The sequence below is a fragment of the Linepithema humile genome, chromosome 5, assembly GCF_040581485.1.
Source record: "Linepithema humile isolate Giens D197 chromosome 5, Lhum_UNIL_v1.0, whole genome shotgun sequence".
Lineage (NCBI taxonomy): Eukaryota > Metazoa > Arthropoda > Insecta > Hymenoptera > Formicidae > Linepithema > Linepithema humile.
In genome coordinates this window covers 8,554,881-8,582,876 of record NC_090132.1, presented here as the reverse complement: position 1 = coordinate 8,582,876, position 27,996 = coordinate 8,554,881, and the positions used below count along the sequence as shown (strand labels likewise).

The following is a 27,996-nucleotide window of genomic DNA, read 5'->3' as shown; positions in this document are numbered from 1 at the left end:
TAAAGATTAAAAAAGAAAAACGCGGTTTGTGAAAAAATGATAATGCAATCAATAATTAGTAGATATTAGATATAAATACATCTCGCGTTTGCGCGAGGTGCGGATTATCATTCAGTGTATTGCTCAACGATACCTAATATTCATTAGACGACATTATTCGCGATGTAGAATGACGCATAGATTTGAATGAATTTTGTTGAAAGCCTGTTTCATTTTTTCACAAAACGGATAGCGCAGATAACGTTTTTACAAGTGCATTTGTCTTTATTTCCGCAATAGTGACCAAATAACTGATTTAACTATTCTCCATATTCAATAGCAGGATTTTTTTTACAAGAGAGAGAGATAGACATCTATTTCCTGTGTTTAGTTAAAACTAACGGATTGTACCTATTTCACTTTTCAGAAGTTGTATACTCGGTATAGTAATTGTGACTGTGTATAAATGCGATTTTCTTATTCATTCGTGTTCCATTAATCTGTTTTTCACGTGATATATATGTACACAGCTTTATTGTTAATTATTGCTCATACATCTACAGTCTCATTTTATTTCAATATTTTAAATCAAATATAATCTCGTTATTGTGCTGATTATCATATGGAAACTGAAAATCTATAGATATGTAATTTAAAAACTTTAAAATTCTTTGTGCAAGATTTTCAAATTAAACTGAATGTTTCAACTTAGCGTTGCATACTGTCTATGCAAATTATTGAAATTATGTTGAAAACAAAAGAAAAGTTTCGATGAATTTATATATTCTAATTTTCGAACATACTAACAATATATTGTAGAGACCTTTCGCGGCAAAAAGATTGCACTTATGTCTCGTGTTTTCGTTCACGAGTATCGAGTCGTTGAATTAAAATTCCGCCGAATTTTCATTCCGCAACAGCGAATTTTGACGTATTTACAATATTTTTCATGCACATTCATGAGCCACAGCTCGCGTATATATCAGTCTAATATCACTTACAAATCACTCTTTATTTCCTGTGATTAAACGCGTTTCACATTGAAACAGTGGCGATGTGCATTCACTTTGAAATAGTTAAAAAAATTCTGGGGATAGGGAAACTCTCCGTTTATATCGTCGTCCCATGCGTTTAAAATTAACACAACCATTGCACTCGTTGTCACTGTCATATATTTTAATCATCCTTCAACGTTTGGAATGTATATTAGTGGAGTTACATCCTGTTCGACGGTAAGAAATATTAAAATTGATATTACTCGGATGTAATGATATCGACTGATGACGGGCGAGGTTAAAATCCGGGCTGTCGTTACAATTGCGAACAATCGACAATTTCTCCGGCATTAAATCCATACTACTTGCGATATGCTTGCAGTTGTTTGAAATCAATTTAAAACACATCTCTTTTAATATATACAACTATCTTTATATATATATATATATATATATATATATATATATATATATATAAATCAGTCCTTATACCTCGATTTTTAATACAACCAGCCGCGAAAATAATTTCGACACAATTCGCGGATGGAATTACTTGGAACTGGAAAATACTTGGATAGCCAAGATTGAACGGAGAACTTACGTCTTACAGATGCACGCACTGTTAGCGATGTTCTTAGTTCCGTGTTAGTTTCATTTTTACACAATTTCTCATTTACACGTAGTTCTAAATCACGGGTGCTAAAGTATATACAAATCATGTAGACTCTTGCGCGGTGATCACGATGTAACCTCAGTACAAAGCATTGAGCAGGCACTGCTCGTCGCCCCAGTCCAACTGGCAGGAATTCTCAGTATCGTGAACTCAGCTGAGTTGGTAGTACTCGGGCGCGAAGTCGTTCGCCAGGTTGCTGAGAAAGTTGAAGTCGGACGAGCTGTTGCTGTTGTCGGCGGACGGCGGCGGCGCCGCGCTGGAATGCACCGCGGGTTCGTTGTAGAAATTCCCGTAATTGCCGTAGGACTCGGTGTTGCTGTCAGTCTGGCCGGCGCTTCCGGGCGGTGTGATGACCGCCGCGGTGGCAGCTGCGATCGCCGTCGCGGTCGTCGTCATACCGGGCGCCGGGAACGGATCGGGCGACGAGACGTAACTGTTCGGGATGTTGGAAGCCTCCCCGCCTTGATGAACGTGCAGCTGACCGGTCTGCTCGTAATACGCGCTCGGATGACACTTGTTCCCCGGCCGGTGATAGTCGCCGGAGCTAGGATGCATCGGCGGCTGATGCGTGACGTAGCCTTCGGCGGTGTGTTGCTGCGGGTGTTGCTGCTGCTGCTGGATATCGTTGAAATAGTGCTGGCCGGTCTGCACCGACACGGCGGCGTGGCCGTGCGCCGTCAGATTCTCGCCAGCGCCGTGATAATTGCCGCCGGTCGAGTAACCATAATTTCCCGGCGTCATGTAGCCGTCGGTGCCCTGCTCGTTCTGCGCCGCCGAGTATCCCTGACCGGAGTTGTAGGCGTTCGCACCTTGCATGCCCCGATGATAAGCGTGATAAGGCGGTCCGGCCTGGGGATAGCCGTTGTACTCTCCGGTGCTGCCGTATTGCAGCTGCTGCTGATGGAATTGCATGTTGGCGCCGTACATCGACCTCGACGCCGTGCCCGTCGCTCTCACGTGATGCGCCACTCTCGAGCTCACCGCCTGGTTCTGCCTGACGTACAGGGGATTCACGTCGCCGGGATAAGTGATCCTCGGCTGCTGATACGTGTCACGAGAGCAGTAATTGTTCTGCGACTGAGTTTGCGGCGACGCCGTAGGTATGGCCTGTCTGCTGGACACGCCGTTTCGATAATCGATGGCCGGTGTAGGCTGATACACACCCTGCTGCTGGAAATGCGTCTGCTGATTGTTCGCGATGCTACGACCGCCGTGAGGCGACATCGTGCCCGGATTAGCGGTGCCGTGCAACATCGGGCCCGTCAGCGAGCTCGTGGAGGACGGCGAGCTTCGCGGTCTTTGCATGTAGGCCGAGTGAGCCGCCTGCTGGATACCGAGGGGGCTGCCCTGCTGAAGCTGGACGGAAACGGGGGTGCCGGGTGTGGAGGACGGCGTGAGACTTCTCGTGGAATTCTGACCGGGCAGCACCGGCGTGCTGACCGTCGAATCCGGCATCGCCAGCAGCACGCCGTTGCTGTTCACCGAACACATGTCCTTCGTGTTGGCCGACGGCGATTTCTTACTCACTGTGATCGGCTGCTGCTGCTGCTGCTGTTGCTGCTGCTGTTTCGCGGTGTTCGGACTTTTGTGACCACTCTCAACCTTCACTCTCACCTCGCTCGACAATTTTTTCGTCAAGCTCGGTGATGTCACTTCACTTCCATCCTGCGATCTCGAATCGTCGTCCACTATCATTTTCTCGAATGAGCTGGATACACTGTTGGTACTGCCAACGCTACTGGCACCGTTGCTGTTCGTATTGAAACCAGGATTACTGTTGCTGTTGTTGTTGTTATTATTGTTAGTCGCGCCGGGTGTATTATTGTTATTACTGCTTCTTCGACCGGAAGGGCCCAATTCAGTAACGTCGCCAGTGAGAGTGCTTCCAACATCGCCTACGCCCGAAATATCACAGTTATGACAGCTCTTCTTCTCATCGCTATCCGTAGATAAGATTTTGTCGCTCTTAGGCTTCTCCATGCCGTCCGAAGTAGAACCGTCCTTCTCGTCGCCGTCCTCCTTGCTGAGCGTTTGCCGCTTGTGTTTCATTCTCCGATTTTGAAACCAAACTTTGACCTGAAAGCAGAATAATGATGTCCATTTAATCATTTACTTTTTGGTTATTAAAAATTTGACAATGCAAAATGTGATGAATTTTCATCGCATAATAATAAGAGAAATATTTTAAAATGCTTTTAAATTACATGAAAATTGCATGAAAGTATTAAAAAACATTTATTTATTTTATTCTTTTAGTACAATAGATTTTTTTAGAATATATGCACTGACAATTGTGTTTTAAAAAGTCAATGATATGAATGTTTAGACAATTACTCATTCAAATGCAGCTTACGTTCAAGATTGCTTAATCTAATTTCTGCGATTTGATTAAACTGATATTTCCAACGTGATAAATCCGTTGAGAAACAAATAATGTAACGATATAATGCTTTATACATAGCATTAGCTGTTACCTGTCTCTCTGTAAGATCTAACGAAGCTGCAATCTCTATCCTTCGCGGTCGACAAAGATACTTATTGAAATGGAACTCCTTTTCCAGCTCGAGAAGTTGTGTATTTGTGTAGGCTGTTCGCAATCTTCTTGGCAGGCCATTTTCTGTAAAATAAAAGTTCATTCTTCTTTAGTTAATATAATTATACTAAATGTAAATTAACATTTTTTTAATTTCGCAATTAATTAAGTTATTTATTCTTATATTTTCGATAAGATATCGCATATTCAAATATTTCACAAATAGTATAAACATTTTTATAACAAAGCACACTGTTTTCTTAACAGTCTATTTTAATTTTTAGTTTTATCTTTCGCACACAATAAAGTTTTTGCGTCGCCGATATTCGCTTCGTCTTTACTACAACAATGCTCTCTTTTTGTCTGTTATAGGAAGTAAATGGTGTTCTAATTAATGATCATTTAAGCAAGCTAGGCTATAGAGAAAGAGAGGGGGGGGCGGGGGTGGAGGATGCAATATGACATCCTTAACAATGCATGAGCGAAGATTCCCGCGCGGCGAAAAGACCCATTCTGATGTTGCTCCGGCGAGTTACTCGGCTCCTTACAAACTTTTGGGCAAGTTCCCCACCGGCACTATTCCATGTCGATGCGAAACACCTCCTAATTGTTATCGGGCAAGAAACTTGTTTCGCGATAACAAGAGGAATGCCACGCAGAATCGGGAAGACGCGGCGAGCGTGAGCGCGCGGGCGATAGCGAGACGATGTAAAGAAGCGTCACGGATTATTCGGGCAGATTTGGTCTAGAAAGTCGCGACCAAGTATCTCACGCTGCTTTGTCGAGGCATGTGGCGTAAGAGTAATTTCCACCCAACTGCCGTAAACAATTATTAATAGCCGCCTATCGTAATTACAGAATTCACTGCGCGCCTCGAGGAGTAATATTTCAATCAAACTTGATGGCTCTCCGCTGACTTGCGCTGTTTACAAGACACGTCTTGACAAATTCTCTAGGAGCAGCGAAAAGTTTGCCATAGATGTTTAGAAAAATTATGTATATGCACATTCCATTTATCCTTGTTCGATAATAACCAGCTAAAGGCATATAAGGTATACCTCAGCGGACATTAACGACGTGAGAAAAATATTTCACGCCAATATTTTATTCCATCGGTCACTGGATCGACCACCTGGATTTCAAGGTTCTTTTTTTTTTTTATTAAGGATCAGGGGTGTTACACTTTTTTACGCGTCGCCGTATCACAAGAGAAAAAAAACCGATACGGCGTGACGCAGTTTGGATGAGAGGGAACGGCGAGGGGGTGGTTCGTTTCGTAGGGCCGAGATGCTAAACTACCCCATAGCGTGCGAGCGGATGTAGGGGTGGCCGAGGGGTGGTTCGACAGTAGGATGAGTTGTCAGGGGTTAAAGAAGAGAGAGAAGGAGAATAACCGAACGAAATGGAGAAAAAGAGACATAGGCAAGACGAAAAGTAAAAAGAGCGAGATATAGTGACTGAAAAAGAGTTCGAGAAGGCACGCGATAGTGATGGTCAGAAAGAGGTAGGAAGAATAGAAAAGAGAGAGAGAATACTCAAGAACGAGGGAGGAGGGTGTAGACTGAAGATGTAGTAAGCTTTGAACCTAGCAAATCCTGCACGTGGAGTTTCCATAGGGTGAGGGCGATGGTGGCGAGATGAAAGTATCGCATGATTGACGTGGGCCTCATCAGCATTTCGGTCTTGCGATTGGTTGGACGAAACTGTCGATCAAACTCCACTCCACGCCCTGTATCTGCTCAATCGTTCCAGGAGTTTAATTCAATCCAACGATGAATACAGAGCAATATTGCCGTGGCAAATAACTGCCCGATTTATAATAAATTAAATTGTTTGCATATATTTTGAATTATTGTTGCAATCGATGAAGTTTTAAATATTTTAAGTATTGTTTAAAAAACGAGTCCTGTAGAAGAAAAAACGAATCTTATGGAATGCTAGATATCTTGGCGTTAATCAAATACTAATAATCAAATACTAAACTAAATAATCAAGTACTATTGTTTATGTTTGTGAATAAAATAATGATTCAATGTCACCGCATCTTGTTAATCTAAATTAGCGACAGGCATTACTGCTCTGTGACAATAACGAATTTTTCCGAGACCGGACGAAAATGTCGGCGTTGCTAGCGAGCTCCTGGTTCTTGCGAGACGATGTAGCGGATGACGAACTGTCAAGACATAGTTAAAATGAAGAGCACGACCTGACAGGATCGTGTGTGAGGTGAGAACGATAGAGCACGAAAATAGAGTCCGTATTTTCGTATATCATGCTGTTACTTTCGTCTACCGTTCATCCGGTTGAGGCTGCTGTCGCAAGTATTTTACAAAAGAATAATTAAAAAATTCTTTATGTAAATTTTATTAAAGAACATAAATGATAATTAAAATATTGACTATTATTGTAATGTTTGTTATATTAATATTGATTTTCTTAATGCAAACTTTTTTATAAAATTGATTCTTTTCCATATAATTTAATCAAAGTTTTTAATTTTCGTAATAATACAATTTCGTAAAATCAAATAATTTTCGTAATAAATACAATTTGCATTTATTTTAATGGCAATGAGAAAGTAGCTGTCAATAGAGTAAAAAATCAAAGTGGTAACACAAAACGATACATTAAAATGATGGGCTTGTTATAACGCAATAGTTCGTCAATCGTCGATAGAGCAGATGCTGATGTCCGTGACAAATCTGACAGCCGTCGCTTCGCGCGTTTTCTTCAATATAAGACATTGGTACAAGTTTACACTCGAGAATGTATCCTTTTGATGAAACGTCGCGAATAATGTGATGTTTTTCCGTCGCTTCTTAAGAAACATGTGTTCTCAAAACTCTGATATTTTACTCGAATCGAATTTAAATCAGCATATGAAATATCTTATTAGCGCAAATATGACAGTTATGAGTAATCTATAATAGGAAAGTCTAACGCAATAATTTGTTCGTCTTAATACAATAATGTTTTATCGTTCTCCATTCACTTTTTGCACTTTACTTCCTCGTAACAATACTGATTTTTATATAATATGCCTTGTAGCTTAGCGATGTACGCAGAATATGTAGAGATACACTCGTGATTAATATTTTCAATATAAACGGAAATATTACATATACCGTTGCGTCAGGAACGTTATATAAGTTTTAACGTGACGTTTTCAACGATTCTTTCCGATTCCGTTTCAGCGATTATTATTTTTAGCTTATTTTCAATGATTTATTTTTAGAGAATCGTAACAACGATGAAGCTATCGCTGTTTACTATTAAAGATACACGAAACTTATATGTGCAACTAAAATTTTGGTCATCTATTTAATCTATTCAATATGATATCTTATATTTATGATAAATGCTTTGACTTCTGGAGATATTTCGCACAACATAGATCATTACAAAACAGCAATTACAGAAAATAGAAATAGAAGTGATCCGCACGCGAGCCATTGTTCAATCCTGATCCTCGTGTCTCTTTTATTCTTTCGCTTTTGCTATGCCAGAATGTTTACGGACAGCTGGTGAAACTCTCATGCTCCCTGCTCTCTTAATTTCTATATTGTTCCACCGTACTGATGATTAATTCGTAAACATATTATCATCTAGAATAAGCAATAAAGAAACGTTTCGTAATATGATCATCGAAGACGCGAGAACAAGTGGATCTTTAATTTATAATAGTTACACGCGAGTCGATCGGATCGTGGATTTCCCTCTTCCGTCTGCCTTCGATATGCTCTCATTTCCTTTGGACTGGACCGGGTCGTTTATAGACAGGTGGGAAGGGTCACATGACGGGCGTCTCTGTAATTTGTCTTTTGTTTCCCCCGCGCCTAGAGGAAGAAAACTTGCGAGGAAGAACAAAGGGCGGAAAGAACCACTACTTCGAACGGCGTGAAGAAGAGAACGATTACCCCTCTTCGTTCCGTCCTCAATTTCTTCCTCTCTACTCTCCCCTCCGCCTCTCTCGTTCTTCCCTGCTCTATCTCTCTCTGTCGTTCTTTTAGTATCGAGACGAACCCGCGACGGCGCGGCGGCGGCGGCGTCGGCAGTGTAAACGTATGAAAAATGAGTGACGAGAATTTGAAACAAACGAGAAGACAGCCGGCTCCATGTCTGTGCTTTGACGTGCCCGAAACAGGTAGACGGCGGTCAGTGTGGAAGGTTACTGTGATCGATAACTTTTTGATCGCTTAGGATTTCTTCGGGCGTTTTAAGCTCGCCGAACGTTGCGAATCTGAATTCTGGGGAGTGATCTGCTTTAAAATGCTTGAGCTCTAACGTCTTATTAAATGCAATGTTAAGTCTTAATTTTGAAGCGTCTGACAATTTTATAATGAAACATTAGTTTTTAAAAAATTTTTAATTCTATTTTTTAAAATTCTATTATAAATCGATTTTTAATAGAATTCTTTTCTTAATACTTGTGTAAAAAAACACATTTTTGCAAAAAAACTTTTACATTTGATTTATAGAAAATTCAGTTTTCACAAATAGATTAAAGAATCAAAATTTCTGCTTCGTGTATGTTTTTAAGTTAAATCGGCATTGGAAGCGGCACTAATAAAAATCTACATTAATGTCCTGTGCTTGTTCGAAGCAATGGAAGAATTATTCATCGCGTAAGGATAAAGTAGGTATTTAATGCGCCATTGGGTAATTTGTGGCGGATAAGCGAGGGAAGGCCGCGGAAAGTGGAATCGGCATAAACTGTGGCTCATTACAGATTTACACCAAGACGTAGGACGGGAATAGCAAGGGGCAATGAACAAAACTAAACGCACGGGAACAGAATGAAGGGAGTCGAGGTAGAATGGCTGGCAGGAAGGGCTTTCGGCTGCTTTGGTTTTGGTGGGCTGTCGGGGGTTGCGGCCTCTGCGTTGGATACGAGCTATAATCAATTAACAGTGAGCAAAACAAGAACTGCGGCCGACCACCGGCCGCGGCCGCAAAATATTTCGTACCTTCCTGTTACAGTTCGGTCGAAACCCCCATCGCTGCGTTCAAGTGGCCACCTCACTTGCTGATAGGGCTATTGTCCACGGGAATTGATTCCTCGGTTGTACCATTATGCGACGATTTAGAATACTGATACAATTTGAGCCACAGATACCTGAATTCGAAGCTCTTTTTTAGCAGCGTGATGGCCAATGAACCGTCGATATGCCAGCTATTCTATGCACGGGCCATTTAAGGGGCCATTAAAGTCGCGAAATCTATTATTTTTTTTTAATAACTCCTACGGGTTTATTCATGCATTTCAAGACGTAATAATTATTTGAAATTTGATAGATTTTTAATATAAATATTGCACATTATTTATAAAATATAAATCTTGTTTTTTTTTTTACTAAAGTGAATAAAAATATCCAGTTTACAATTGCTGTTTTCGTCACAATTTAGGATTAATTTTGCGCCAAAATAATTTGATATATTTGTTTATCACGAAATCTTTGCCTGCTTCGGCTCATGACTGTATGTTCGCATCTTTTCGACTTAGTTCTTGTCTGGTATAATAGCACTTGAGATATTAGCATAACTTTTTATATAGTCATCTTGTTGTAATGACGGAAAAAGAGAGGAGTCGCCAAGCTAGCTGGCATGTAGAGCAGACAAGAAGGGGGAGGGGGGCAGAATGAAAAAGGATAGAAATACAAGAACGGAAGGAGATGGTGATGGTAGGAAAAAGATATAAAAGCGGCACGAAGATTTGCGTGTTCGAAAAAAGTTGTTGGCAACACCGCAAGCCGTCGCCGTGCGACTGGCTTGGTGCTGCCGAAGACACGGCAACGTCGGTGCTCCGCACCAACCGCGGCGGCCATGCTGGCCGTGCACAGGTTCGCGAACCTGTGATTATGGTGGGCGCGACGGCGAGCGGCCCTTCGTGCAAGAAAATTGGACGCAGGGATCTCTCCCGCGGTGAAAGAAAGGCAAGACGTACATATGCGTGGTTCAGACTGGCTGGATACGTCAGAAGGCGTGCCGATGCAACCTGCAATCATCGGGGTGGTGCGACGGAACACATTCGACTTCTTCGTGCACGACTGGCAAACGCGCGGTTTCGCCTCATGTTGATTCGTGATAAAAGATTGCATTACAAAAGTTGCAAGCCCGACTTGGCGCTCAAAAATTGATGCCCGCGAAAGTTACAGTAGCATAAGTCATAATTTGAAGGGGGATACGATCTTTGATTAATGATGTTCCATTTCTGGGAAGCCGATCTTGATGCCGATCGCGTAGAGTGTATCGGTATGGCGCGGTGGCACTATCCGCGGCAATTTTAGAAAATTTATAATTGCAAGTTGTGTGCAGATTTTTATTTTTAATTTCGTAACAAATCTCTGCTTAGCATGTTTGTGATATACACGAACCTTCAGTAATCACGCAATAAGTCATATAAGTGCGCCCACCTAACACGACCAAGCCAACTGGTGTTTTGCATCGCGGTCTGCGATTGGTTGGGGTTAATTCTGCAATTACCACACGTACACGCACACACACACATATAAATATATTCCCGGACTGCGTATAAACGCGTTTAGCATTTTGCTATTTTGCATGATTTTATCCTTTATAATTATCGTACAATACTCATGCGGTTTAAATAACGGGTTTTGCATAAGAATGATGAAATCGATTTCCAGGACATAGGTTTTTACTATTTTAAAATCACGGATTGAATGTCAATGCTTATGTGCGTGGTATGCGGTACGCATATATTATACATACGTCATCATTGCAACATACCGCATACCATACATCTAGACATAATCGTTTATTTGAAATAACGAAGACATATACTTTCGAAAAAAGATTTCATCATTTTCTCTCTTTTTCTTTATACTATCCGCGGCAATTTTAGAAAATATATAATTTACACACACGTATACTGTTTCCCGTAAATATTTTAAATACTCCAAGCGAGTAATAATTATATCTTGGATAAACAACTTGCAAGAAGTTAAATAGATACTTGGAAGAAATCCAAATAGACGTTTGCCTTGAACAACTCGGTGCAATAATTGCGATAGCCTAATTATAAATCAAGCATGACTTTTGAGGCAATACGCTTTGGAAAAAGGAGACCTCATTAAAAATGTATAATCGCGCCGTTCTGAAAAGACGCTTGAAAAAACAGCATTGATACTAGGGCGCTCCGTACGCGAAACGGGAGTGGTCTCCAGAGGGGGATGAAAAGCCATCTTTCCATTAGACGCGAGATTGATTTTGTGAGCGCACCTTTTCGTAACGAGATGTCGGTGCGGCCCGATGCTCGAACACTAATGTGATTAAAATAATCCAGCGATGATCGAAATACATAACGGTTCCTGATTTTCCCGGATCAATTTCCTCCGGTTTCTCACCACGTAGCGAATTGAGGGTAAAAATAAATTGGTACTATATACGAACAATCCTGTTGAGCTGGCGGGGATATAAGGATATCAAAATTCCGCATGCACGCGAAGTATATGCGCGTGTGCAAACGGAGTAATGAAATCGACATTAGTAATGATTTCATATGGATATTTTCGTTTCGTCCTCATAAATATTTAAGGCACTGCTATCGCATTCAGCGAGTCGTATTCCTCCCCCCCGAGGAACAAATTCGAAACTAATTTCACGACAATTTGCGGCGCAGAACGCAGAATCCTTCAACAATTTTTTGAATTATGGTTCGAGTTGAGAGATTCTCATTACAACCTCCGTTCGCGTTACGACCGCCTTTTTCCGAGCTCTTTCCGAGCTTCTTGTCCCGGAGCAAGCTTCTTGTCTGCTGCCGTCGTCTCCGACCCCTCCACCTCCTCTGGGACCGAGAAGTCGCAGTCGGATAAAAAGTTTATTTTAATCTTTACAAATTTTAAATCCTTCGCGGCTCACCCCAACCGTCCATGTAAACCGGTCGCGACAGAAAATAAGAGCTGGCCCCTCTTTACTTCTTTCATCTTTTACAATCCGCCCCCACTTCGTAAATCTTGTATCTCCTTGATATTCTCGCCAAACACTTTGAAAAAATTTCATCGTTACGTGACAACGGCGGTGTCACGTTGTGTCCTACTTTTTCTCGTTCAATGTTCATTTTAATCGTTGCGTATTGTATTAGTAGTTTTGAATGCGTACTATTCTGTATTATCTTTTCAATCTTCATGCTCGAACATATCGAAAAGTACTTGTTACATATTTAAGGTTGTCAAGTCGTAGACGGACAACACAACCTAATATCCTAGTTTAATTATAGATACGTTTAACTTGTAGTTGTATGTAAAGATGAACCGTATCTTCGCTGAGACGTACTTCTATTGGATCAATATCGCGGTAATCATCGCAAGCATTACTGTTAAAATTTCTTTTCTATTTATGTTTGCCACGACATTATTTCCAATTATTTTCACATTATTACAATACTTTAAATGTAATATAGCGAAATTGTAATGTTAATAAAGGAATTAATTTTACTTATTTAATATTCGCATAGTTGTACAGATTACGTAACTGAATTATTATTATAATCTACACGATGATACAACGTGCGATAACGTTGACCGCAGTATTCCGCGCGTAGTTGCATTTGAGAGAATGAAGAATCGTATGCGATGTTCGACGGATCAATATCGCAGTAATTAGGCATCTGTCAGCTGGGTCGACTCACGTCTGAAAGAGGAGCATGGTCGATAACCGCGAGCAATTTGTGCATGCCGTTTTCTTTCCCAAGTTCGCGTGTGTGTTCGTTTATGAATGTGTGTGGTCATCATTTATTAACATCGTGACATTACTGACAGTTTGGTCAATTAAATAAGTTAACTAGAAGAAATGGTTGTTTTTCAAGTAAATTTATAAAAGTAGGTTTTAGTTACTGGATGAAAAATTTTAATATTAACACAGCCGACGTAAAGGAATTAAATAATTGCATTGATTTGCGGTTGTGAGCTATTAAAAAGCAATTTGAATAACGTAACAGTATTTTGTGTAATGCGCAGCATAAAATAATTGAAATGTTGGAAGCATTGTATTTCTCATGCGTAAAAATCGTGCGTAACGTAATTCATCGAAATTCTGTTTCTGCCTCCCGCCTGTATGGAAGCAAAACAAAGCGCGAAGCACGCTTCATTAATCGCGTTACTATGAGTTATTGCGCCTGACATAACGAATGAACAGAAATCTTGCCGATTATTCGAATTAGCCGAGGAAAACATCTACCGAAAGAGAAGTTCGGTTCTAAGCATGCATCAGGCCGTCCGCGCGGCCAATAGGAAGTGACGTTTATACGCAGCCGGCAATAAATTAACTAATATCACGAGTTACCTTTAATTAGTCTCGACCCAGCGGCACCGCAAGGTTTTCTTTTCTGATTTTTTTCTTCGTTTTACCACGACGAGCGGGTTATTAATTACACAAATTTCTTAAGAACGTTCGTTATACTGTACGCTGGCATTTCAGGTAATTACAAAATCAGGTGATTGACTTACAGCGAAACGCCAAAAGAACCGTTTCGAAAGCAGTTTTAATTATAAATTTCCTGAACATAGCGATTAATTAATCGACAATAGCGGTAACAATTATTTCACGAGAACGCAACGGTTCGATCTTTTTTTTATCTCTTATACGACGATTTTCCGGGTTTTTCAGATTTTTTTACAAAGCCGTAACATACAGTATGTCTAAATTGTAGGATAAAATAATCCAGATCACGAAACAACTTTTCGTCAAATTGTTACTGACTATATCTATATTTTAGAGTCCATAACAGCCGTTAGATTATTTATAGGATATATTATTTCCAAGTGTCTCGTTGTGCGCTCCTAAAGTCGCATCAGAAAGTAGTAAGCGCCACTTGTTCGTTGAAATTACGGCGCTGATCGTAAGTCCTAAAACGTGCCTGGCATCTTAAAGAGAAGGAGAAAGCGTCTCTCGAAGATATAAAGGGTGCGAGAAAAGAAAGAAAGCGGGGAGGGGTGGAAAAGGGATTCCGTGGTTGCAGTTAAATAAAACTGACAAAAATCGGCCCCAGAGGGCACGGAAGGGTCGCTCTTAGGAGGGAGAGGAGATGACGGAAGAGGACGGATACGTGGAGAGTACTCAGACGGGCGCCATGTGTATAATAATGTTAAAGAATGTTAAATGCGGGAGGGTTTCGGGGACCCGGGCCGCATACATTAGTTGTTAACAATGCTATAAAGGACACTCGCCCTGTGTCTCACCCTTCATCACGGGGAACGGGATACAGGTCTTCTCTAGCGCGACCAGATTTACGAGCGCTCCTTTCCGCGATTCTTATGTAGCGCACTTCGGTAACATGGCGAGTGAACAGTAATATGTAGCGTTCGTGTTGCAGTCAATCCCGGTATGCATAAACATTTATTAGAATAATGTATTGCAATCCGACACGAGGGTTGGCGTGATTTATGTTTCCATCGCGTATTTGTACAGATAAGTTATTGTTACACACCTTACACTCCACTTTCGTGCTAAAATTTTCTAATATTTGCATTTAATATCTCGAATAATTTCTTATCGTGACTTCTAATGCACAAAATAATTTGTTACAAATATAAGACGGTTTTATTTTCACAATTTTATTTGATTCTAAATATACGGGATGTAACATTTCTTTTATTCTATGCATAAATTGTCTTTTGAAAAAAAGATTGGCCTTTAGTGATAATGTCGCTCTAATGTGGTCCGAACTCTGGTGCTCTAGAGCCCAGCACGTCCTAAGCAACCCTGCGTGTAATAATTTACCACCCGTGTCGACTTGTGCACGCGGTCAACCCTCGTGATAATTGTTTAAACCGACCACTGGCCACCCCTTTAGTCCGACTCGAACACCATCCTGAGACCTATTCGCTTCTGTGAGCTTCGTGTACTTTCCGTGGGGTGTGTAGGAACTTTATTACGATTGAATTACTCTTGTTTCTATCTTTGTAATTTGCAAACGCTATAAATCAAGTCCTTGCAATTATTACATTATTAAAATAAACTCTGGAATATCCTTCGTAAAATTATTTACAATTATCCTCGGCGATGAGTTCGGAAAATGTAGACACACACGCGCGAGAAAATACCACAGACGATATTGTGCAATGTAATTTTGAAGATTTGTAACAAAAGAATTCTATTGAATCTGTTTGGCAAACTTTATCGAACTTCGGCCGAGGGAGAAACACTGCTAACGGAAAGTTATCTCTCCAGAATTGATCAATGGAATTTCAAGCTTTGCTTATCCGGTCTCCTTTATTCGGTTCGCTGAAATGAAGGAAGTTTAAATATAACAAAACCCGAGAGGTGCATTTATTATGATACGGTACATCGAGAGATTTCGCGTTGCTCCGATACACAGACATTAAGGCGAGAACGCGAGATATACAGTAGATATTCCTTAAAATATAATATGAATGTTCGAAGGAGGTAAAGAAGCGAAGAAATACGGAATGGAATCCGAAAATAAGTGCCGGGTAGCGCGAAAGCACCACAATGGATAGGGTTTGGATAGTCTCCAAGAGATATAGCGACGAGGAGAACGCAACGACAAGTGGAAGAAGGAGGGGATAAAGAGCCCGAATACTCAGTCGAGTAAAACGAATCTAGAAGAGGAAGTCTGGAAGAGCGAGAGTGCGATAGCGAGCAAATAATAGGGAAATGATTTGCTCCTTGTTAGATAAAGGCCCCTGCGAGGGGACTCGCGAAAAGAAATATTGCTCCCAATGAAAGGAAGTGGGCGATGGGCTACACGGCGGTGGGATGCGGTAGGGTATGAGGGTGGATCCATTCACTTGTAACTGCTCCTTCGCCGGTCGTGTCGGGTCATCCATACGCGAATTCTGCTCGATTAAGAGTTAAATAGTACCGGGCGTGCTTGCCGCTATACCGACCGCACATTTCCGGCTTCATCCTCAATCTTGTCACTCTTTTAATAAATTATCGCGTGGAACGTGATATCAATATTATGCATATTATTATTTATCATGCAGCTATTTTTAATTTTGTATTTCTTCCAGATGTTAATCGCGCGATTTAAAAAAATTTATCTTCTATTTTTTATCATTTCCTGAATTGAAGTACAGCATTAGTTACTGCATCATAATATTAGTGATTTATGAAAATAATTAAAATAATGTTTGATAAAATATTTTGTTTAGTCACTTTCATTACTTTAGAATCATCTGCCGTCCCCCACAGCTTGTTTTGAACTCCGATCATCAATTTTATCTCAAAATATCTTCTCGCGCAAGTAATCGGAGAAAGACTTATTAATTTCAAATAATATCTTTGTCACTTCTTTTCTTAACTAAAAATTATAATGAGGTATTTATTTATGCTGCATGAAAAATTAATATAATAATAGTTAATTATATATTTAACCAATAATTGGTAAATTTTTATCATCTGTGCATAATAATGTAGATAAGATAGCTATATTTCTCGAAGTGAACGAATGATCGAGCATCTTTAGAGCGAGCTGGCTCGAGAACAAGGTGTTATTCGAGCGGCGTAAAAAGATTAGGGTGGAGGCGCGATTCTGGGAATGAGTCGACGCGTCCAGCGAACGCGAAGAGGGTGAAGGCTGGCACTCGCACTGCGCTCGGGGGATGGCGGATACCCGTGAACGACGGAGGAGGATGTGTTGGGTAGGGTATGCATGGCGGCAGAGAGTCCAGTAGCGATCATCAATCAGAAAGGCAGTCAGCCGTCCGTCAGTCGGCCGGCTGGTCAGCCACGTCCAGCGTGTACAGAGTTTCGCGCGGGAGGTTTCCTACCTACGAATCCGCGAGTCATGCTTGGACTGTCATCCTGACAATCGATTGAAGCTGAGCACTAACATCCAATTCCGGAATTGTTCTTTCCATTATCTTGCCATGCCTAAGGATTCTATTCAGCCTTTCCGCGACGTAGATACAGATGTAAGGAACAGACATGCAATTTCTGAGTTCGTTCGTTAATAGTAAAGTGAAATTGCGGCATATCTTGACACGAACAATTTTCGAACATTTTTTGAAATGTAGTCTAAAAGGGCGAGTTAGATTAGATACTGTTATGCAAATTTTTAATCTTATTAGCAATGCTATTTGGCAAGATTAAAAAGTAAATTTAAAATTATATAATTATGAGAAACGTAAAAAAGAGAAAAAAGTTTACTGAAACAAAATATTCTATGTTGCTATAGTATAATTTATTAATTATTAAAAAAATTCTTGAGAATATTGATTATATTTGGTAGAAATAGTTTTACCGAATCTATAGATGTTTCACTATAATTTTTACTCTGACATCTAAGCAGCGACCGTTTTATTGCAGCGGAAAATGTATTTACTAGAGACAGATTCTTTTGTTTTAGCAAGAAATTAATGCGTTTTTACGAACAAATTTACTCAGCAAGATTTTTCTGTTATCAACAAACAGATTTTGTTGCAATATCGATTATGGTAGTGACATTTGATATTTTTCATGTATTGCATGAATGTGCAATAACAGCAATGATTTTTCTGCGATAGCAAAGCTTTCTTTATGCGTTATATACACAAAAAGAATGAGAAATGACGTTATATTTATTTACAAATATATTTTTGAGAATTTCGCAGATGAAAAAGGAAATATATTATATATAATATATAATGATTTAAGATACCTTTTTAAGGAAACAAAAGTAAGAGAAAGTGTCATCGAAAAAAAATTCCTAAAAAAAAGAAAAATTTCTCAGGGATTTCTTTTTACAAACGGGTTTTTCTTCAAAACGATATAGGCTTTTTGCCCAAAGCGGTAAGAAGCGATAAAAAGAAAAGTTATGACAGGTTGCCCAATAATATTTATAGATAATAAACCTTTCGAATTTCCCATTTTTTCTTATGTATTGGTATTTTATTGCCGATGTTTGATGTAGCATGATTTTTATTAGCATCTTGACATTTTCTAAACAGCGTGACTCATGCTTGGTTCTCGTGTCGCGACGGATCCACGGGGAGTCGAAATCTTTCGGCGCGATATTGGCCCGGTCTGGCTAGCTAATTACTCCAGACAGTTCCACTCCCTGCCGACGATTTCCCCTCCGCCACTCATTCTCTTTCCCTCGCGACGCTCTCTTTCCGTTAGACCTACAGCGTCCACCCTAGCGTAACCGTGCGTTGTCTTCGCGGAAGAAAAGAAGCACCGGTAGGGTGAGCTCTCCATTGCTCTCGGGGCTAATGTACCCTAAAGTACTTAGTCCACGTTGGTTGTAAACGTCCGCGTGATTGCCGCTAAGTTAATTTTAAATTTGTGTTAATGTGGTATTTATCAGCAGACGGGCATGGTTTAGCAAAAAAAGAATTTCGGCCGACTCGCGTCTACAGGCGATTTGCAATCCTTCGCGTCAACAACCGTGTGAAAGCGCCGAGTCTTCGCAAATAGTCCTCGGGATCCAACGATTACGTTTTTTTCGCGATTTAATGAATCTGAGATTTGCCGCGCAGTTTTTCTCTCTCTTTCTCGCGCTCTCTGAATAGCGTAATGTACGTGTTCCATTGTCGATCGTTTAAATTAAAATCGCTGAATTATAGATCGCGGTCTGATCCTTCAACGATTCAGAGGCAGTTCGCTGGCACCAGTCGGATGCAACTCTCCGTCGTTAAAACGTACAAAAAGGACGTGTCGTACCACCGCTGTGGTCCTACCGTCTCTTGTCTCGCAAAACGGTGCTTCCTTGTGTCAATGTCCTGATGTTACGTCCGATGTGGCGACTCAAAGAAACATCAGAATAGCTTTTGAAAGCGTACCCACTTCAACAGGAAGAAAGAGAGAGAGAGAGCGGCACTTTGATCACCGAATGACTCGCGACTTTGCATTATGAAGCTAAACTGTCGGCGCAGAAGAAATGTAGGCTTTTGCTCCTGTAGAGTTGAAAACTTTTTATCGCTCTGTGAGGCCCATTATAGGCAACAGGTTTTGGTTGATCCACTACAGGAAGCGAGGAGGGGGGGCGGGGGGTGGGGGGGGGAGAGGTTAATAGATAGGAGAGATGTATAAAGCAGTTGCTAAATTACTTTATGCGTGCGCTAGAAGTTACAAGAATGGATTCATATTTGTATCATTCTTAATATTATAATATTGATATAAAATATCCTTAATAGTATCTCTGTTTTTTATTTTAAAAGTTGATTAATGGTTTAGAAAGTTTATGGTGAAATCCGAGTGGACCGCAGCAAATCTTTGAGAAATACGACAAGTAGCATTGGCGGCAGTACATTACGTGTTATGAAACGTTAAAATCATTGTGAACTTGTTGATCCCTCCTTTTTCTAGCAAAAGAAGGTCCTTACGTTGGCGAAACTCCAATCAGACGTGAAGCGTGCCAAGCGATTGGTCGAAATAGTCCAGCTTTCTCTCGGCGCGATTACGTGATACTCGAACTGTGATAAAACGTAAATAGTAGTCATTGTGGTTGCTGGAAATCAGGCGTTTCCACGCTCGCTCGCGGATCAGGCATTGCTATCTTCGGTCGCTTTACCACTGCTTTATCCTTAATCGCTCTTTCAGCCGCCCCGTCTGGCGCGACGCGATTCACCCTCGCGATTCGGCGTAGCCAGGCGGATGGTTCCGACCGGGAAAAATAATGCATTAGAAATTCAGATGACCAGGAGAGGAGGTCGCGCCGCGATTTATCAAATAAAAGCGGTAGTACAGTCAAATACCCGTCCATGTCGTCAGTGGAAGCGACAGTTCATTTTTAATATAAAGCACGAGACGGGGGTGAGATCTTCCGGGATGTAGTGGCAAAAAGAATATGGCAACTGTGCCCCGGGGTCACCTATCTCTGGATCTACGAATTCGTGATAGGTGGGATCTAATCGTTTGCGAAAATTACGGCAGATAATTTATCACGATAGATGCGCGATTTGTTCGCGCTCTAAAAAATATCAAGCTAAACTGTTTTTTTTTTGTCGAAGTGTAAAAATGTTAGTTACATTGTTGCACAAAAGTCGCGGAGTGATATTCAAATTCTAACATGTTATATTCTGCAAGTATAAATGGATAATAATTTTTGATTCCTGTTGTCGCGTGAAGTTCGTGACCTGTCCATATCTCCATCCATCATACGGCTCTCATCGCCTCTTAACCATTCTTCAATTCCGCGGCCAAAGACCCTTTCAGATTTTCATTCTAATTCTGTACGCGGAATTTCTAACGTTTAGACATTTTATGTACAGTTTGACAGTTTAATATTATACGCGCAATAAAGATTTTTTAAACGCGGATCTTAAAACTGATTATTAAAAAATTGACGCATCTCGCAGCAGATTATTCTACTTTGCATATGATACATTGATAAGGAGATAAAGAAATGATAAAAGTAATAACAATATAAGAAAGATTTATTTAAAAAAAATCTGTATTTAAAATGTTAAATATTTTGTAAAGCCAATGTTACGGATTTAAAATTATTTTATCAAAATACGTTGATTTAAAAAAAAATATAATGTCTAAGACACATCTGCGCCTGTATTATATAATTTTTGCTTTTTCTTCCCAGATATTTAATAGTGTACATCAAGTAACTGTATTATTACGTATGTAAAAATATTCAGTCAATACAAAGATTGCAAAGCAGAAGTGTGAGATCTATTTAAAAAAAATATAGAAATCACACAAATCAGAGAAACTTGGTGAAAGCAGACTTCACTCGCCAATTAATATGATTAAAAAAAAATACGCGAGTTAGAATAATTTTCTACGCTGCTATACATCAAGCTGAAAGTACGATTTAAGCAATTATTATAACACTGCAATTGACCCGCTTAATATTTTTAAAAAAGATGCAAAATATACTTGATTTTATGATCATTTGTGACTAACCCTCCGGCACATGTTACCGTTCTTTCTGTAAATTTTTACACCTACTTTCCTTTTACGAGTGTAGAATAACAGATATAGGAATCCTCAACGTCTTTTATTCCCCACTAGAAAGGGGAAGATACGAGGAACGTGGCGAGAGATGTCTATCTGACAATATCGTCGCCATTCCCGAGATTCAGCTTCGAACATTTGCATAAAATTATTATCGCCGCAGAAAATCACTGGCTGTTTTATTTTCTTTATGGAACGTCATAGAGTATCCGATTGACTCATATTATAATCATGCTTATGTTATATTTGTATCTTTCACAGTTATACTTTGCAATTTTGTTTCTCTTGACGAACGTAAAAATTCTCAATTACTCGAGCAAGATGTAAAAATTTGTATTAAATATCTGGAAGTAAAATTGTTTAACAGAGCTGTATGGTTCGTATTTAGATAATTTTTATTCTGCGTTATCTGACATATTACTGAATTCTTCATAAATCATTCAAATATGTTAGTAACAATTTTTTTGACTCCAAAATCGCGCGATCTACTTCTGCAATCTCACTATAGGAATGAAGGAGAGCGACGATAAGCAGGAGGAAAAGAGAGAGCATAGCGGTGCGAACCCCACGCTTTTATAGCGGTCCATTTGGCGTAACAACGAGCGTGGAAACTTCTTTTAGTGTCGGGCCACAGATTCCGGGCCGAAACATGCGTACGATTATGGCCTTTCAGATTATCAATTTGTTATACCGTGTTTATTATTTGAGCTTGGCAAACGTGCGAGCCACCCGCATCTCGCCGTAGGCCCCCCTGCAGCTGCAAAGCGCTGTACTTGGTCGGTTTGGGGGATAATCTGGAATATTTTATGCGGCGTTATTCCTCCAGATGTTTGCACCAACGAGCTGGGAAAACCGTATATGTGTAAGAACTACGTTTCTTCCTTTCCATAATTCGTTTTGCCAGGTTAGACGAGCGCCGCGTCGAATATTTACAGCGATTTCATGTAACGGCCGCTAACACTGCCTGCTGCTTTAACGGTGGCACTGTAATATGTGTATTTGAAAGTACATAAGTTCCAGACGTATATACGCGCTTCGTTTAATCCGTGGACATGTTGACAAATTTAGAGACGCAAGATTAATGATACTCAACGTTAATGATGTAATAATCATTATGACGTGAAACAACATTGCGCTTCTTTCTATACGTTCATATTAATGATAATAATAACAAATAGTAATACGATTTTTTTCTACGATATATGCCACACGTTATTTTCAAACATGGAATAATAAAATAAGTAAAGATTAATCTGTCATATTGAAAAGGTTTTGCCAGCGAATCTTATCGCACATTGAATTCGTTTTCACCGATATCTTCGTCTTAAGACTCGTTCTTTTAACGAGCAACCGCAGCGACAGCGGGCTGCGGAGTATCATAGTAGCTGGGATTTTCTAGGAGAGTTATCTCTAATTCAGCGAGGATTTACTCGCCAATGAATCTTTAAATTAGATGCTCCGTTCTTTTCGTACTGTGCTCTACCCCGGAGGGTAAAGTCCCGCTCAATCACCTATATCATGGAATCGCCAAGTATAGTCAATTCCTTCCACCCTTCTTTCGTTATCGAGCCCCTTTACGCCCCTTCCAGCTCCGCTCCGATATTTGTGTCTCGCCGTAGGCTCTTAGAAATTTTTCGCTTTTATAACCGCGCGTCGCCGCGTTATTTTTCACTCCGTCCACACGGATTCTACAACCACGCGATACTTTTCTTTCGCAAATTTGCAAACATCAAGCGGAACTATTAGCGGCATTAAGTATCACCGCTATATTAATTAATGGCGGAAACGCAGCCCGTCGTAGTTTAGTAAGAAGCAGTTTGGTTACGAAAATGGCCGTCCCGCAGGAGGGACGGAAGACGGAAGATAGCGGCGAGAGGATGATGATAATCCAGCTTCTAGCCTAGTCCTATCCCGAGGGATGCAGGGATTAATTGACACATCGGCGTCTTGGAGGAGTCTGCCTGCTGAGCTGACGCCTCCGCTTTGGCATCCACCGACGTGACTGATGAGACGCCTGGAACAAGGCGTCGGGAAAAACACTCGTAGATTCGTGGCTTTTTTGTAGAAAAGGTATCCAGCAAGAATTACCGACGAAGCATGGAACGTCGGTCGCGCCTCTTCTCCTGGCAAATAACTCAACTAATCAGACCTCGTCCCCCTTCATCGTTCCATCCGCGGCGTACTCGAACTAAAACATCTCGGCTGGAGGGCACGTAGATGTAACAGATTGAAATTTAATACGAGCAGCATGGTGACACATACGGAAAGACGAGATGTTACTTAAGGTTTCGTAGGACCTATCCATTTTCACGAGACGGAGACGACGCCGTCTTCGGGATTTGTCAGAGTGAGAATTTGACGATTAAAATCGTAATAAAGGGATAATGAGTTTAATTCCTGTTGGTTACATAATTCATCGAAATTTATGAATAAAATCTTGAAGCGAAGGTGAAAGAATTCTAATATAGTAAATTTCAATTAAATATCACTTTTAGAAATGGAATGAAAATTAACAAATAATAAAAGCTAAGAGCCTTTGCGCGATTCATACGGCATTGTAGAAAATTAAATTCGAAATAATGTGAGAGTTTAGAAAAAGAGAAAATAAGAAATGAAGCAAAGTGGATATAACATAAAATAAGACTTGACTAATGGATATATGAAATATAAGTCTTTATTTTCAAAATTTTCTAACTTCCTCTCCTTGGTCGGTTGCCGTTGTTATTATGTATCAAAATCAGGCGAGTCTTGTCGCTGAACACATCTGTTAAAGCCTCGTTGTTTTGCAATTTCTCGAATCGACAATATTATGATACAGATCACTGATATTATCGTTACCACGATGTTTGTTTCGTTCCTAATGTCACGAGTATCCATACGGTGAGAATATATTACGCGACGCTTTGTGAAGGCTTACAATAATTATAAATTCTTCGTAAGACACAAATTCGATTATTTTTAAAAATAATACAAATTCAATGGAAAATTGAATGATAAATTTAATACAAAATTTTAATAAATATTGCTGTAACGTCGCGTTTTCATATCATGAGATAAATTTTTTTTAATTACATTTCTAAATAATAAAATTTAACTTTTAGAAAGCACGATTTTCATTCCCTTCCATGTCGTCAAGAATATAATTATAAAGAGGTACGATAGGCTCGCAAATCACGAAGAGATGACCGGGGCAGCGCACGATAAGGGATAACACGGTAGTTGAAAGCAAAGAGCCGACGTGTACGAGGCGTCGGTGGCGGCACCCCATGTGAGTTATGGCCGTCCCGACGCTCTCTCCCGCTAGTCCAGGGCTCAATTTACAGATGATTCCGCGTGTTACCGCCTGGCCAGCGGCTGGTTAACCTCCGTGCCAAACACTTAATCTTCCGACATGTCCTGTGGACGGTCCGACCGCGTTTTGAAGTCGGCACGACGTTAAATCGCCTTTGTAAACGCGAGATCGGCATGCGAAAAAGAAGAATGACAGTAGATAAATAGACGTAGGGTTAACGAATTCTGTCGAATGGTTGTCCTAATGGTTTAAAAGTAGTCGACTCTGCGGATTGAGCAGCCATACACTGTCGCATATATGCAAATGTCAATGCGGAGAATGCTAAATGATTTTTCACGGGTTTAAAATTAATGGATATCGAGAAACATATTTTACGTATGCCGTTCATTATCGCGTTGTACATGAAAAAGATACGAGCACTCGTTTTCCAACAACTTGTTGGCTATTGCGAGGCTATCGGGGGCCGATAAATTTGCGCCATGAATCTCTCCATAAATTTATTGGTCCTCGATAGCCTCACAATAGCCAACAAGTTGTTGGAAAACGAGTGCCCGCAGATATCTCTCCGACTTAACGTAGCGAGGCTAACTCGCGAAACTTTCAGTATTTTCCTCATATCGTGCAGAGTTTCATCGAGTTTTCTTCATGTATAATAAGCGCGATAATAAACGCAGTACGTGGAATTAATTTCTTAACAACAAAACTCGGATTTTATGCACGTAAATTATGCAGTATCGTAAATTATGAATGCTCAGTATTATGAATTATGAAGCGCAGTTCTGCCTGCAACGACACTTTGGTCGTCTTTTAAAGAATTCACATATGGACGGCATTTGTTGCGAATATGTCAACTTGCTGTTTAAAATGTGTAAATATTCGAAAATATGTGGTTTTATCGTATGTTAGGTTATTCCAGATGTGCGACAGCAGTAGTAGGAAAGGAGTTGCTCGGAACTGTCATTAGCCGTCGGATAGTAGGCGCCCCGCGGCGAGCCACAATGTAGCGGCGAGGAGTCAATAGACTCCTAATGCTGTAAACGGCGCACCGAATCCTAACAGCCACCGTTAATTGACTTTCACGATTGTCACTTTACATTCCTGACAAATTTGCAATTATGTTCGCATAATATAGATGATAGCCGTAATAAGCGTTAACTGATCTATTTGTCGGATTTATCAACAAACTTATACACGTGATATCGTCTCTAATCGATATAATTTTAGATATAATGAAATTTAATCGACATTGAATTTTTTTATTCGTCTTTTACAAGTCGAAATCAAACATCGGAGAGATTGATTTTAATCATTGCTTATTATTAATTATCGAGAGACAATTTTTGCATGGCAATTTCTCAATAAGTATATCACGCCGTAATAATTAGCGAACGCGTGGTTTCACGCGATAACGATGATCAAAAAATTTCTTATCTTTAGCTTCCATTAGCAGTAGCACGATAATCCACGAAAGTGAAACAAATATCATTAATGACTCACCTTGCTGATTACTTTTCCTCGTCGTTTTCTTTTCTTTCATCCAAGGATATTCAGGAACATTGACACCTGAGGGGTCAGCGACACCGTGGGGATCCATCATGGTGTGGTATGCGGGATGATGAGCACCAGGACTGATGGATCCACCGGTCCCCGGTGAATGTTGCAGACTGCTGTCCCCGGCTAATTGCGGCAATGCCGTCATGAATTCGGCCATCGAGGGCTGGCTGTTGATAAAGCCGGTTTCGGCGGACCCGCATGTTGGGTCCATGGCTGGGTGATGAGTCCCGTGCGGGGGCAGCCCGGCTGGGGTACTTGCCCCCGCGGCCACCGTGGCCAGCCAGAAGCCGCCCCCTCCGTCGTTCGCCAGGACGGGTGTCGTCGGCCTCGTCTTCACGGTCGATAGCTCCTTACTTACGTGGATCAAATTCTGCGGATGATTGCTGAGCTGCAGATTGCTGGAGCCGGACAACTGCAATTGGCGCGAATCTTCTTCAGGGTACACCAACGCGCGTTGCTTGTCGCGCATAGAATAATACGCGCTAGCGTGCACCTGCACCTTGCTTTTGTTTTTCGATGACGAATGCAATAATTAGGGAATCATTTATCGCTAACTGTTGACAGATAGCGTTCATAGGAAATTATACAGCTGTATCTCTTTCCGATATCTTGCCTCGAGGCGATATCTACAGCGTGTAGATATTGATGAACGCACTATTCACATAAATTCACTCGATAAGTGTTATTAAAAGTTAATTTCTCGATTCTCAGAATGTATTTATGTTGAAATGTCGCGTAAAACTTTGTCGGGACTCGCTTTCGAGAAGGCTAAAGAAAGCATGAATCTGCTTATGTAGCCTATTTTCTCTTTTTTCGTATATTGTCATTAGCGCGTACGCGATTGCTAATTCTACTCATTTTTTATTTTAACATGAAACTGAAATCCCGTTTCTCTTTTATATAATATTCTTAAATATTACGTGTTTTTTATTCCTTACTCACTAACGCGATGGTGATTTTCACCAAGAAAGTACACCGATCCCCAGTCGATGAACCAACTATATTGTTTACTGCATATTTGTTACTATTATAATATTCACTACGGTAAATTATCGTTTGCTACTATTATAATATTCACTACGGTGAATTATCGCAAGCCGTATATTCGTGCTCATCCTCTTTTATGAAGGGGAAAAATTTCATTTAGCAGAACAATTTGTCCTGTAATACTAAACACGATATCAATAAGAAGCAGATTTTCGAAGCACGCTACGGACATGACACTGCTCGCTCGCGATTGACACGGCTTGGACGACAGATCCAATTCATAGATCCGAATGCAGGAATAACCAAGCACTCATCACCACTGTCACACGTAGCCGCGGCGATTTGATCGATAGTCCGACCGATCGACGGAGAACGCCGTGCCGAATCGCGCGCGTACCGCGGCTGCCGTCACTGTTGCCGATCGGCCGAAACCCAGGCGAGCGGTACGCTAGGGTACGCCAAGCAGTCACCGATCGCAGTATACTTGCTAAGTGACGGAGAAGAGAGAGAGGACGTAGAGATAGCGGCCGAGGGTAGGTGGGGGGCCAGCGATGTCCGTGGTGGAGGTACTCGTCGATCCACGAAGACGCGGATAGGAGAGGCGAAGGACGTCCCGTAGAAAGAGACGGTCGTCTCCAGTCGCCAGGACCGAAATTTCCACGATCTTTTTCGTCTCTCCGGTGTTCCCGGTGTCTCTGTTGTTACTGCTGTCTCTTTCCCCGTTCCGGGAGGGGGTGGCTGGGAGTCCACTTCGGCATTGAGGTGGAAGTCGTCCTTTAATGTGGTGGCGGCCCGATCACGTGACTGCGCTTGCTGGAATGGAGCGAACCAATCGTGAAGCGGTAACACGAGCGTCGAGGCACGGCCCTCCGCCGACGTAGGCGGGCTGGCCTGTCGTGGCGACGGTGGCCTTGGAGGGCTCGGAGGGCACACAACCAGGAGGGTACGGCGACCAGATCCGTGCCGTGAGAGTGCAGGCGGGCGACTCTCGTGCGGACGAGCACGAGGCCCGTTTGGGCGGCCACGGTTACCCGGCGCAACTGTGGGCGGTACGCGCGAGCGCGTCATTCGGTTTTGCTCCAAGTGGTGGGGAACTTTCTCACGTGCT

General features: G+C 41.1%; 1 protein-coding gene across 1 annotated transcript; it reads right to left on the bottom strand.

Moving 5' to 3' along the window:
* Window positions 1–238: 238 nt before the first annotated feature.
* On the bottom strand, window positions 239–27,918 carry pb (proboscipedia). The gene is made up of 3 exons (XM_012370210.2): window positions 25,845–27,918; window positions 4,122–4,264; window positions 239–3,723 (listed from the first exon to the last, which is right to left on the bottom strand). The coding sequence occupies exons 1-3, from the start codon at window positions 26,368–26,370 to the stop codon at window positions 1,798–1,800; spliced, it is 2,595 nt and encodes an 864-aa protein (XP_012225633.1). The 5' UTR covers window positions 26,371–27,918; the 3' UTR covers window positions 239–1,797.
* Window positions 27,919–27,996: the final 78 nt, after the last annotated feature.